This window comes from Sebastes umbrosus, chromosome 15, assembly GCF_015220745.1.
Source record: "Sebastes umbrosus isolate fSebUmb1 chromosome 15, fSebUmb1.pri, whole genome shotgun sequence".
In the NCBI taxonomy this organism is placed as follows: Eukaryota; Metazoa; Chordata; class Actinopteri; order Perciformes; family Sebastidae; genus Sebastes; species Sebastes umbrosus.
In genome coordinates this window covers 15,718,437-15,733,233 of record NC_051283.1, presented here as the reverse complement: position 1 = coordinate 15,733,233, position 14,797 = coordinate 15,718,437, and the positions used below count along the sequence as shown (strand labels likewise).

The 14,797-nt window shown below is 39.2% G+C and overlaps 1 protein-coding gene across 1 annotated transcript in view; it reads right to left on the bottom strand.

The window, feature by feature from the left end:
* Positions 1 to 10,710: 10,710 nt before the first annotated feature.
* LOC119504016 (zinc finger and SCAN domain-containing protein 2-like) overlaps positions 10,711 to 14,797 on the bottom strand; it is a 4,435-nt gene continuing 348 nt past the window's right edge. Inside the window, exons 2-7 of the mRNA XM_037796099.1 lie at positions 13,501 to 13,602; positions 12,981 to 13,133; positions 12,668 to 12,793; positions 12,438 to 12,470; positions 11,677 to 11,832; positions 10,711 to 11,583 (exon numbers count right to left, since the gene is read on the bottom strand). Of these exons, the coding sequence (XP_037652027.1) occupies positions 10,919 to 11,583; positions 11,677 to 11,832; positions 12,438 to 12,470; positions 12,668 to 12,793; positions 12,981 to 13,133; positions 13,501 to 13,602 (1,235 nt within the window). The 3' untranslated portion in view covers positions 10,711 to 10,918. The remainder of the gene's footprint in view (positions 11,584 to 11,676; positions 11,833 to 12,437; positions 12,471 to 12,667; positions 12,794 to 12,980; positions 13,134 to 13,500; positions 13,603 to 14,797) is intronic.

The following is a 14,797-nucleotide window of genomic DNA, read 5'->3' as shown; positions in this document are numbered from 1 at the left end:
AACACTCACACACACACACACACACACACACTCGCTCTCTCTTTCACACACACATAAATACACAGTGTTCCCTCTTACATACGTGCGCAAATCAGGAGGACAAAGGTCAGCAATAAATCCCATAAACGGCGCGATTGCCTCGTAAAAAAACACTGCACATCTTCATGTAAAATCCAATGTGAAATCCAGCTCGGTCCTCTATCTGTCAGTGTTGCTTTGCTGCATGTCTCCTCTCTCCTCCTCTCTCTAGCCAACACTCGCGTTCTCTGTGAGCAGCAGTAGCGGAGACAGCAGGGAATTCCTCTGCGTAATGGTGGCGGTAAGTGGCATGCGGCAGAATGAGCTTGGGGTGCCTAGCAGCGCACAGGAAGCTACATATCCTTGCTGCAGCCGGGAACACACACATACACACACACGTCAGATGCAAAAACACACACACACACACACACACACAGAGAGAGAGAGACCCTGTGATTAGCATGGACGGGGGCCGCAGCAGCCAGTGTATGAGTGGGCATGCGTGGCTCGTTTCAGGCAGACTGCTGAAGCCAGCTCTTTCAAAAGAGACAGAGAGAGGGAGAGGAGGGGAGGGGAGGGGAGAGAGAGGGAGAGAAAGTGAATGGAAAAGGGAGGGGAGTATGAATAGAAGAGGAGAGAGAGACAGAATAATTGTAGGCAGGTACCTAGAGCACAACAAAACACATAGAAACATGAAGATGAATGGAGCAAAGGACAAAGAGGGGGCTACAGACAGCAATCAGTGTTGCCAGATCAGATTGAAAGTTTCCAGCCCAATCACAACTTAAAACCCGCCCAATTCAATAAAAAACAGACCAAATCATACCTGTGTAAAACCGTAAAACCATTACATGCTCGATAGAAAATAGCATAAGTATTCAAAGCTTCATATCTGCATAAAAACAAAGACAAAATGTTAGATAAATATTCTATCGCAACCCACAAAGAGTGCAGTTAGACAACCAAATACACAAATTCCTTTGTCAATGATGATGACTCATAGCTCTGTTTTCAGGCTTTAAAAAATCTAGCCCGTGATGGGAGACTTTGGCCAATCACAGGTCATTTCAGAGAGAGCGTTCCTAATGAGCGTTCCTATTGGCTGAGCTCTGGCTGGTGGGCGGTGCTTGGTATTTCCTCAACTGATCTCAACACGGCTGCCAGGTCACAAACTTTCTCATTTTACAGCTAAACAGTACACCACAAGATGTTTCTGTAAACATTTGAGGTGAGAAATAGTCATAACAGTAACAGAATACTGATTCAAATTTGATCAGCGCTGCCTAATTTGACCATTTGATCGGAGTTCGCGAGTGATTGACAGCTGCTCAGAGACAGCAGGCTCCAGCTCGGCTCCGATTGGTCGTTTTCCTCGGGTCTTTGAAATCTTGCAAATCCGATTAGGAGCACCGGAGGACACAGAGGCACATGATTTTGTTCAGCTTACCTGTCTCATGCACTACTGTCAGGATATAGTGACCGTTTTATAAAAATAACTTTTTTTTTTTAATCATATTTGCTCCAATTCTACCCACTGCAGCTTTAAATGAGTCAATAATATGAGTGAATAGACACAACAAAGTTTCCTGAATTTTGTATGTGTTTTTGACCATAAAATGACAGCTTGTTTGATAATAAGGTTTTCATAATATTTTCAAAACCCCGCCAAATGTTGACAAAAGCAGCTCAGATTTCATCTACCAACCTAACGCTATTTCTCCCAGCCCAACTTAATCAACAGGAGCCTAATTGGGCAGAAACCAGCCCAGTCTGGCAACGCTGACAGCAATGGGTGTATAAAAATGGTTATAAAAAGTTAACCGAGAAACAAAATAACTCAAAAGGGCCAGAGATTAATAGGGAGCTATACACAGAAGAGACAAATACAGTAAAATGAATGGCAAGGGAAGCAAGAGATACTGGACTGAAAGACAGTTGAGGACCCTATTTTGATGCTTGATTGTTATCAGGTCACTTGCTGAAATGTGCCGATCCACGAGTCCCCTGTGAGTTAATTTAACTGTAATAATGAAAGTGTAAGTGGAGTGATGCTACAGTAGAGAATGATGATGCAGCACTATTGATTCATTACTGAAAGCCCTGCTACCTTCAGCAGTCAATTCCATGTTGAGAGCTTCAATGCTGTCTGGATACCTGAATGTTTACCACTGGCTGTATTGTGATTTTCTGATTCTTGTTTTATGGATTCAATGCTAATCCACTCAAGAAAGCTCTGATCTTTGGTATTGTATATTAAATTAATGGTGTGAAGCACTCAGGGTCTCCTTTATTCTACTAAATGGCCAAGCTTGAGACGATCTAAAAAGCTGTAACCCACGTAGCACAGTAAAACGAAACCATGTGTACTACAACGTTTTTAGAATAAGAGTTTAGTGGTCTGCATCTTCATAAAGTTGGTTGCTAAAATAGAAGTGGCCTTTCCTTCTAAATGTGAGCGAATGAAAGAATATGGATACCAGATCGGTGTGTACGTGTGTGTCCGTGTGTTCCAGTATCCTCTTTGGTGTATTGGTGGCATAGCTTCAAAAGTCCCCATCTCCTCATTATAAAACTGGAACAAACTGGCTTTGCCAAAGAATGCGAGGGTAGCTAACAAGACCAGTCTGTATGTGCATGTCTGTGTGTGTGTGTGTCTCAGTCTCCTTCATATTCAACACAGATCCTAAAAAGAGCAATCTTGCCAAGCCGCACAACCCCATTAACTCAGAGGGAGGGACGGTGCGAGGGAGGGCGAATGAGAGAGTGATTCAGTTGGATGGAGCCGAACTGCAGGACTAAATTTTGAGTCTAATGGACTTACCATTTATAAAACCTGGATATGAAACACAGCCTAACAATCTGTCTACTCCTACAGCCACTGAGTTGACATTACAGATTTGCCTCAAAGGCACAAACAAAGAAAGATGTTTGGGAAGCAAAGCATATAAACAACCAATGTTTTGTCTATCCTGCGTGCTAGCACTGGGGATACTCTCAGGAACACAGCCCCGTAGATGTTTACAGAGCGCATTTGTTGCCATATCCCAAACAGAAATGAGTCTTTATGTCTGTGTGTGTATGTGTTTAAAGTTGTAATCAGGACTCAAGAGCATGGTCAAGCAAGGCAAGCATATGGAAGAGGCGGGAAAAATCCTACAAACAGTTCAGAGTGATCAACACACACTGAGCATTCCTAAACACAAACAGCGTAACAGTCTGACAATAACTGAGAAATCCATTTTGTGTTGTGCTTTCACGAGGCAAGCAGAGCTCAAATGTCTGCTTCCATTAATGCTGAGCTGGTGCTCCTGCATCAGTGGGAAAACATAGAGAAGGTGAACCCGATCTCGCCGCAACAACGAAGAGGATGCAGGCCCAATATTATCACAAATATCCAGAAATACCAATACACCCCCCTGAGCTTTACTTCATGTGACAGACCCAACGTGGCAGTGCGCATGTGTAAGTGACAGTATGCAGCTTACACTGACCTCTGCATTGACCATGCGACAGGATGCACTAGTGTAATATAACCCCAGTTCAGAAACACAAAGGCCGGTGTGTGTGTGTGTGTATGAAGATACATACTCACACAGACAGCAGTGACAGATTTCAAAGCTTTTAAAATCAAGAGGGTGATTTATACTAAACCTTTGTTGTCCTGATATTACATGTACTGTATGGTATGGCACAATATTCATTAGATGCTCTAACTGAATTACAAACAGAGGATGAGTCGTTAACATTACAAGGTTCTGAGCTGATATAAGTTTGAATGAACCAAAATACACACTGAAGGTGCTACTTATCATTTGTTTTTAGTCATATCCAAGTCCTGTATTCACTATACTGTAGTCCAGTGGTTCTCAAACTTTTCGAGTAGCAACCTGCCAAGAATAATCAGGTTTATGTTCGCAACCGATTTTTGTCATTTCATATCTCCCAGTTTTGTTTAGTTTGAACAGCTAGCAGCTAGGCGTTGTCCAATGTGCTCCAGGCGCTGTGGATTATTGATACATTTCGTGACTTTTTCTCTCCGCCTGACCCGCCGGAAATCCCCGGTCAGAAACTCATATGCACGCACACTTTGACTCTAACAATTATATCACTTGTACAGGCGATGTAATCTAAAAAAACAGTCCCCAGTCTAAAATATATTATTTTATTTTTAATATGTTAATTTTTTTCTCCACAACCATCGGGCGACCACCAGAAATGATCTTGCGACCCCCTTTGGGGTCTTGACTCCCAGGTTGAGAAACACTGCCGTAGTCTATTTATTTAGCTATTGTATGGAATTTGTTCTTACCTTTAATTGACATTTTAAATAGATTTTGGTGATATCTGATGACCAATGTTGGCTTGGCAGTGTGTATCTTAATGGTGGCCTGGCCATAGTCGTGATGATTAATTTAATGGATAAGCCGGACATTGAAAATTTGGACCTAAAGTAATTGCTCTACATGTATACTATGCAAAAACAAGATGTTACACAGTGCTAAGAGGCTCTTTGGCTACCAGCCATTAACAGCATATTGCTGATGTAGGCTATGCATCTGAAAAGCCCCGAGCAAGTTAACACAAACAAAACAACAATACACTCTATTGTATGCTTGACCTTCTGCTTTCATTTTGTGTGTTCTCTTAAATGCCTCTACCATCTCTCTCTTCAGGCAGGACCATAGCCTGGTTAGGACACTCTGCATGCTCCAAAGCTACAGGATGCCCTCTAGAGGACAAACAGAAGCATTCGCCAAAATTGACACTCACTCCTGTCCCTCTGAGTGGGACTATTTTTGTCCCTTTGTCCAGTTCTCTGTCAGCAAGCACTGCAGAGAACAATGGAGAATAGAGAAGGGGATCTAATCACACACACTCTTCCGTTATTTTGCACGCCTGTCCGGAAGACTGGTCAGACCGGGACAGTCCACAGAGCTGCATCATCACTGACCCACTATGACTGAAGTTCATATTATATCCAAACTCCACTGAGTTACAAAACAATATCTTACTATAACCATTTAGGCATATTCTGAACCAAAACATAAATTCTCAAGTGGTAAAAAATTGTTATATTTAGCACCAAATCTGTGTAACAAATGGTAGCAACCCAAAAGATTGCTGCAACAATTTGTAAGACCTAAGAGAGTATGGGAATGGCCCTCACAAAGTTATATCATCATGTTCTACGCACTTATAGACTTTCACAATTTATTTTAATGAATTGATTTATTAATAAATTTGTATTTCTTATTTATGACAACAACTTGACGTACAGTGTTGAGCTGCATCTCAAAAATAATCTTCAGGTTCCCAGTTTTAGATGATGTACTTCCATGTGACATCTACTGTTGACTTTTTTTTATCTACCCCTGAACATCTCCTGTCCCCAACCACTACCCCGTCTAAAGAAAAAAGAAGGTGAAATGGTAAGGGGTTAACAAAAAATACAAATGTTCTGCTGATTGATACATGGACTGACTGTATTGTTTAATTACTTCTCTCAAACTGTCAAGCACATACACAGCCAAACTATCTGGTTAACTAACTAAGGAACTTGTGTGACTAAAAACAACAATGTTTAAATCCACTATTCTGTTGCATGTGTCCACTACCATGACCTGCGTATCACTGCCTTTAGCGCCCAGCAGTGTCCATAACAACTGATTTAAGCTTGTGGAAAGTGTCTAATTCATGCACCACAGCTGGAGACTTTGGAACCAGCACCACCTGCTATTTTAGTCTGACAGCCTTTCTTATCTCCAGTAACAGGTGACTGAACACAGCTGCCCTGGAGGAAAATGTGCAGGGAGCTGAAATAGACAGCTGACAAAGCAAACTCCCTGGCCTGCGGGTCAGTTAAATCGGAAACACACTATCCAATTTGAGATAAGACGTTTTAACTAACTTTAATAACCTTATCTTGCATGAGTTCAAGTTCAATTCAATTTGCTTTATTGGCATGACTGTCAGGTGAACAATATTGCCAAAGCGTCAATTCAATAATAAATACAAATAAAAAAAAGAACAAAATAAAAACTAAAACATGTATATACTCATAGTAAGAGGTAAAGTTGAGGATTTTTATATGATGTGGAAACCTTTCATACATTTTATGAACGGCCTGACTGTAGATCCCTGTGATCGGATAAGGATTGGTGATACCACCGTCACTCCAAGGTAGCTTGTAATTTGTATCTTTGCTGGAGCAGGATGATTGTGAATAGGGAGATAGAATAGGATGATGACTGAATTGTACACTGAGTTTTTTTAATTGATTATATGTATATGTGTTTTTGTATGTGTATGTATGTATATACATATATAGTATATAAATGTATATATAAATAATTTTTATTTTATTGTTTTAAATTTTATTTCTTTTACTTGTGTATATTCTTTTTACTTATATATCTATTTTTTGTATATATGTTTTTACTGTATCTATACTGGCTATTTTTTATTAATATTAGTTTATTTTTTATTAAGTTTCTTTGTACCGAGAATGTTATTATTGGGGACGTTTGTGAATGTTTGTTCTGTTGTTTCAAAATGAACAAAAAAACAATAAATATAATATTGAAAAAAAAAACATATATATACATATATACAATTCATTAAGCAAATTACAATATATAGATATTTAAAAGAAAATGCATGTAAATGGAAGAAAACAGTAGAGAAGTAATGAATGTTTGTTGTGTCAATAAAACAAACAAACAAATGAAAAAACAATTAATAACAATATATTGAAATATCAAAGGATAAATGTATAAAAAAAAACATGAAGTAGAGTAAATAAAAGGCAGAGTTACATGTATTATGTGTTGTTGTTGTGGTTGTCTCTCAGGCTGTGACATGCACTGACATATCCTGCAGCTTCTATGGCCATTTAAATATACTTTTTGTTGTTAATTGATTTCCAATAATAAATATATACATACATTTGCAGAAAGCAAGCATTTTTGACAAAGAATAGTGAGAATAGTGAGTATCACCTTAGCTTTTTTTTCCCCACTTAATTATACTGCCAAAAGCTGTAACCCTGGTAAAACACAACCTCAGTCAAAATAAACAAACAAATAAAAAACAATTAATAACAATATATTGCAATATCAAAGGATAAATGTTATAAAAAAAAAAAAATTAAATTAAAAAAAAAAAAAAAACATGAAGTAGAGGAGTAATAAAAGGCAGGGTGTGAGTTACATCTATTATGTGTTGTTGTTGTTGTTGTTGTGGTTGTCTCTTAGCACTGACAAAGTTGCTAACTAGCATTAGCAGAGCAAAGAGAGTTAGCCACCTTGTTAACCTCCTAATAAGTGAGCTAACACAGCTGTGTTCACCAGTTCATCACCACCAGAAACAACAACAAACACTCACTTGATTTGACATTAAAGTGACTGTTTACACTAAGCTAACAGAAGGCAACAGGTGACATGACTTTAGCACGGTTCCTGGTGTTGACAACAACCTAACAAACAAGCAGTGGACAGCGACGAGGTAACTGAACGTGAGCTAGTTAAGACAAAGTGAGGTGATTTACCTGCTCTTCTATCTTCAACACGGTCATATTCCCGAAGAGGAGGCAGTAACTCGCCCGCGGGGAAACTGAAACTGAGTGAGGACCTTCAGGCTCTCCGGAGCAGCTTCCTCCCTCTTCCTTCCTTCCTGCTGTGGAGACGCACTCACCACTTCATGGGAAAGACATGACTGAAGTTGGGACCAAAACTCAGCTACAGAAACTCATCATCACAGCTCCTAAACACTGATTGGCTATGAGAGGAAGGCACATGTCCATTCAATTGTATTTCCCATAACCCACTGCGAAATTGTCCTGGAAAACTTTAAATAACAGTGTATATCCACAATATCTATCTATATATCTATATCTATATATAGATATAGATATATATATTCACTTAACTTTTTTTAGGGGGCATTTTTTTAGGTTTTCTAGCAGATATTATATTATTGATATGGAAAAGTGCAATCAAAAAAAGCATGTTTCCCAGTGTGACAGATTTCTGCTTTTATAATGTCATAATGATAAAGACTTGTCATACCACCTAGAAGTTTCAAATTGGGATATTACAGTTTTTCTCGATTGTTTACACACATTTTCTGAAAGCATGCCTCATACTCTCAGAACTCTACACACAAATCAAAAAACACACACACAATGGGCAAAACCCCTCAATTCTCCTGCAAAATGAAACTTTACATTCAAAACAATGTTATTTCTTCTCAAAATGGTATTTTGTTTTCAAATGACACACACAAACCATCATATGAATAGACATTTATAAGAACCAGTTGAACACTGATGTGCTCAATGTAAAACACTATGATGAATGGAAAACACTTCTTCTCCATTCATCATAATGACTTAGGCCTTTTTTTTGTTCAGTGTTACACTTACTACAGACAGTACATACATAAGTGTGTTGTAAAATATTTTAGAATATTGTTTTTATACTCAGAACACACAAATACACGGTAACAAATATATTTTATTTTCCCCACAAAAACAATGTACACAGTGTACATCCCAACCAACACAAAGTTGCACATACAGTGGTCTACATACAAAACAACAGAAGAATTTACTGTATACAGTTACAGTAAAAAAAACTATGCTGCATCCTCTCTTCTGTTTCGGTCTGGCCACAGCACCTCATCCACATCACAAGCAATGTTTTTCCTGGCCAAGCAGCGGGGGAAATATCGCTTAACATGTCGAATCCAGCCATGAAAAGCATCAACTGATTGCTAATTGTAACACTGTGTGACAGGTGTTTGCCCATGTGATGAGTCAGTGTGCATAGTAGGGCAATTGACTTTAGAATTTTGAATGACAGTGTGTTCCTTGTGAAAACGAGATTTTCTTCATGAAAATTGTGCCAAATGCAGAGAATTGTGTGTAGTGTTTTGAAAAAAGTGTGTTTTAGAACTGCAATTTGAGTGTAAAGCAGGAATTGTGCTTGTAGTTTAGCAGAATTGGTTCAGGGGGTTGGTGCATGAGTTACATGTTGTGGTCATTGTGTGTCAAGTACCAGTATTTGTGTGTAAACAATTGAGAAAAACTGTAATAATTAAATAGCGTGGGGGCAACAGCCTATTAAAGGGACTGTTTGTAACTTTCTAAGCGTATAAATGTAGCGGGTCGGCACACATGCGCGCTCGCAAATGTGCGCTCTCGTGTGGCCGCTGTCTCGTTTCCTCTGCCTGCTCGCCTTCACTCAGACAGCGCGCGCGTTCTCGCGTACTCGCTCCACCTCTAGACGTGAACGCGCGCTCACTCCACACTGCAGAAGAGTTAGTTTAGCTCTAAGAATATCTAGTGAATGTACAGTGGACGTTTGTGCAGAAATAAATGCCTCAGCTCCTCCAGACCAACAGAGGTTTCCCGTGTCTTGGGAAGTAACGGGGCTCCGCAGAGAGAAACGTTACTGTCTCGTTACCGACCGGTTGCCGGTGTCTTCCTGCTCTCGCCGGATGCGGGCGGAGGGAGACGAGTTTCTCGCTGGGGAGCCCCGCTGCTGAAGCCTGCGCTGAGGCAGGAGAAGCAAACATATAGTATCAGCATTGATTCATGGAGAGACCTTCGTCTGGTCAGCTAACATTACTGCCAAGCAGCTGAAATATAGAGTGATATTGTGCTTTTAGCTGACGTGTGTCGCCTCACTGTTTTGAGCGATGCTCGTTCATGTCCATTTAGAGCGAGCACAAGCGCGAGCCCTACGCTGACTTTCGTTGATTTCACAGCCACAGGTGTCGCTGCTAAGAAGCATTTCTGAAAGTTACAAATAGTCCCTTTAAAGGGACTGTTTGTAAGAATCAGAAATGCTTGTTAACAGCGACACCTGTGGCCGTCAAGTCAACGAAAGTCAGCGTCGGGCTCGCGCTTGTGCTCGCTCTACATAGACATGAACGAGCATCGCTCGAAACAGTGAGGCGACACACGTCAACTAAAATAAGCGCGCTCGCATACAACGAGCCTGCATACACGATGCGAGCGCGCATGGGACACCGACCCGGGTGATTTATACGTGTAAGAAGTTACAAACAGTCCCTTTAAAGGGAGATTTTTCAAGTATTTAATACTCTTATAAACATGGGGGTGAGCAAATATGCTTGCTTTATGCAAATGGATGTATATTTTTATTATTGGAAATCAATTAACAACACGAGACAAATATTATCCAGAAACCCTCAAAGGTACTGCATTTAGCATAAAAAATGTGCTCAAATCATAACATGGCAAACTGCAGCCCAACAGGCAACAACAGCTGTCAGTGTGTCAGTGTGCTGACTTGACTATGACTTGCCCTAAACTGCATGTGATTATCATAAAGTGGGCATGTCTATAAAGAGGAAATTCGTGGGTACCCATAGAACCCATTTTCATCACATATCTTGAGGTCAGAGGTCAAGGGACCCCTTTCAAAATGAACATGCCAGTTTCTCCTCACCAAAATTTATATTTTTGTTTGGAGCATTATTTAGCCTCCTTCGCAACAAGCTAGTATGACATGGTTGGTACCAATGGATTCCTTGTTTTTACCTGAACTTGAATTCAAACCAGGTTTCATTATATGTAGATCCTTTTGATGTTGTTGTGACTACATCTACCTAAAAGACTCACTTCCAAACTGTTGATTTATGTAAAAATAAACACAGGAAAAAAAATCAGACTGCAACGTTTTTTTTAATTCAAATCTAAAAAAGTATGTATGAATACAATGACAACAATCAACACACTTCCCAGCACTAGGACTAAATTATTCCTCCCATAAGTACACTATGGGATGTCCCTGTAAGTAGGTCAGAATCCAATAATCACAGCACCTTTTGATACATTTATGACATCTATAGGATTTCGCCCCATCTGTGATTTTTAAGCTGATGACATAACATTCAGACCCTTTGGTCTGTGAAATCTCCTATGCTGTTCCAGACGGGAATTATTAGAAAATTGTTTGCCACATATATCACATTTGTTTCTCTTTGTGTGGCTCTGAAGGTGCTGGACTAAACTCTGTCTAGACTCTGAACGCTTTCCACAGATTCCACAAATATGGAGTTTATCCATTGCGTGTGTTTGCGCGTGTGTCCTTAGCGTGTACATGTAATGGAAAGTCTTTCCACATGCTTTACAACGATGAGGACCGGCGGGATTCTGACTGATAGATAGTTGTTTTGATTTCTTTGTATTTAAACTCGAGGGGGGTGAAGATTTTTTTCTTTTCCCACCTGCTTTCCTCTTGGTATCGAGTGCCTTTAAACTAGAACAAGGTGTGGTGTGCTGAGATTCCCCAGCCGGATGCCTTATTCCACCAACCCCACTATTAAGCTGTGTTTCCAGATGTTGATTTGAAGAATTCGAATGAGGATGTGTCTTGCCGTTTTCCACACTGTTGAGTTCGCTGAGGTCTCGAATATAACTGTCCATAACGACGATGTCGGCGTTATCTGCCTCCAGACTCGTTTGACTGTTACCTTTTTGGATTTGCTCGCCTTCGATCTGCAGTTGCTCTGAGTTCTGCCACCCAGGATGACTCACTGGGGATAAAGGAAAAAAAAAACATGCAGTTGTTTACAAGTTTGTACATGCAGTGAAAGTCAAGTTATGCATGCCAAACTCTTCCACTAGACCTCGTCTGCATGTTTCCCGTTCTTCTTCTTTAACTTGAAGCAGAGGTGCGGCCTGTTGGGCCTCCCGGTCCAGACTGCTGAACTCCTGCTGATACCCGGGTTCAGGACTCAGGGGAACCTCCTCCTCAATAGCAGAGACAGCAGGCTGATAGATCTCTAAAGGGAAGGACAGAGCAATGTATTTTATTATATTGACAGACTGCCAAATATCTGTTTTTTTGCAGTCAATACCCCATCAAACTATTTATTTATAAGCCTCTTTGAATGCAAATCTATGACTGTATCACCCTAATGCCTATCAACATAGCACATTTGTTTGTTTTTTTACACAATTTCACTGAAAAATATATATATATATTTTTTTTAAAAGATACTGATTGATGTTTTGCCCCAAAACAACACTTTTCACAGCAGTTTTACGCAAACTGGGCATCACTGCAGCACAGAATATGCTTCCAGTAACAGAAAGTACAGAGAAAAATGGAAGAATTATTATATGATTATCCTATGTCCCAGAGTTCCTCGGGAGTAATTAAAATCACTATTAGTGGATCTTTTATTTGTATTCAAAATAAACTACAAAAATGTCCAGATTACAAAAAAGAGCCCTTTTTTGTAGTTGAAATGGTTGCATCATTCTGACACTCCAATAACACTGAATGCACCGTTGTCGATGTAAAGCAACGTATTTTAAATCGGAGATGTTGAAAAGGCTAATAATAATAATTCAGTTATATGCATTTGACATATTGTAAACTAACCTGCATCTTGGCTTTGCAGCAGTATTGTACAGGCTGTAAAGTAAAAAAGACACGGTAGTCAATAATTACTTCTAGTCAGTGAAAATAACAACAATATTACCATTATTAGTAGTGGCACTGTTACACAGCAGTTATCTAAAGCAGAAATGAAATCATGCTTTTACAACAACACAAAAACAATAAAGTAAAATAACAGCAAAGTTGTGAGAATTCCACAAAATTGTACATACCATGTTGTTTCGTTAAGTGCAGCTCAAAGTTACCTTTCCGAGTTAGGATACTTGAGCAATATGAGCAGTGCCAGTGACTTCTGCCCTTGATCAAGTATTTGCACAAACACGGTACAATAAATTTTTCTGAAAAGAGAAAAGATAGCCTACTTACTACAAGCAAGCACCTTCAATGACTGGATGCTTAAAAGAACATTGTTGTATTTTAGTATGTTTTCATCAGCTGGCATGCTTGAGAAATGCTCCACTAAGGTAATCCATTATAATGAACAAAGTATCCTCATATTTAGATTTCGATGTTAATAAAACTTACGAGTGCCATGCTCAGTAAAATGGACAGCAGGTAGATAATGTTTTTTCATCAAATGTTTCTCAGTGGCCTGATTTCTCCTCAAGCAGTAGGGACAGTTGCCATTGCCTGCAAACTTCAGAAAGTCGGTGCGCGAGTTGAAGACACGCTGCAAGTCTGGAAAATGAATGAAGATCTAATATAGTTACTGTACAGGATAGTATGGTATTTCATAGGATTGCTGGAGTTATGAAACACTTCATTAAAGGCCTCGTACAGAATGACTGAAACGCCTTCCAGAGTGGAATAAGACAAACGATGGTATGAGCAAATCATGGAATGGAAAACCAAGTTGCACTTGACAGTAATATCATGTTTGTTTTTACAACATTTTACAATATAACGCATCACACTGGGTGACTGGTGGTTATTGGTGTCCACGTTGGAGACACAACTTAACAGTCATTCCTCACTTTTTTTTAAGCTTCACAGAGGATCTTAATGAACTGATTTTACTGAAGAGGAGAACCACTGGACTTCCTACCACTGGAACAGCGGGGGGTTTCTCTGGCCTTGCGGGCAGGAATTGAATCTGATGCATCTGGGCCGGCGGCAGTCACAGGGGTACATTTTTTGGTGTGACCTGCTGCAGAGATAAAGAGAAAAACACAAGTAAAAAGTAGTAGTTTTGTTATATTAAAAACCGTTGCAATTTTCTTGTGGCATTGACATCATTCAAAATGATTGCCAGCAAGATGATGATGTCGCAGAAAACAGAGGAACAACGGCCAATTTTGGAAATGCCAACACTGGAGAGCTACTGAACAAAGTGACTATGATGTAAGAATAAACTGTATATAAGAAGCGGAAGTAGTCACCGTGACATCACCCACTGGTTTGTTGACTGCTGTTTTGAAGCCTCAAGTTTGATATATACACGCAGTATATACACATACAAAAACACATATACATATAATCAATTAAAAAAATCAGTGCACAATTCAGTCATCAGCCACCCTCATTATTGTAGCTGACCTAATGCTGGCTACTAGCGTCCTCTGCTGGACTCGTGAATAACAAACACCATAACATTGTCCAGATGTATTTTATGAAGTATTGATTGAACCAGACGTTAAACATTTCCTAGCATCATCATCTTTATCATTATTCATATTATAAATATATACGTGTATATACTGTATTATATATATATATATATATTTCACTCATTTATTTTCTTTTTGTTCCCCCAATGCTCTACACATAAAAGGAAGGATATCTGTATGTGTATGTGTAGATATGTGTGCATGTGTACAGTATATGTGTTTAAGAGTAGATATATGTCAAATATGACCATCTAGCCTCATTCAATGCCACACACACACACACACACACGCACACACACACACACACACACACACACATACATACACATACATACACATTCTTCAACCTGCTTTTATCCCCTTGTGTTGTTTTTGTTTTGTTATTGTACTTTGTTATTCGTCTTTCTGTGTATAACATATTTTGGTCTTTTTTATATATTTATTTAAAAATAAATAAATAAATATTTATTTATAATTTTATATATGTCCCTGCACATGTCTTCACTTGTTTTATAATCACTTTATAACACAATAAAAAAAAACATTTCCCAGCATCTTCAAGTATGTAACATTAATGGTATGAAGCAAAAACATCTGCACCAATGATTGAAGAAGCCAACTTTAGTTAGTTAGCTCCATCAGCTCAAAGTTAAAGCTGTGAGCCATTAAGAGATATGACTTTAATAGAGGTTATGAAAGAGATGAGAGTGTTAAGCTGTTATTTATTACTAGCAG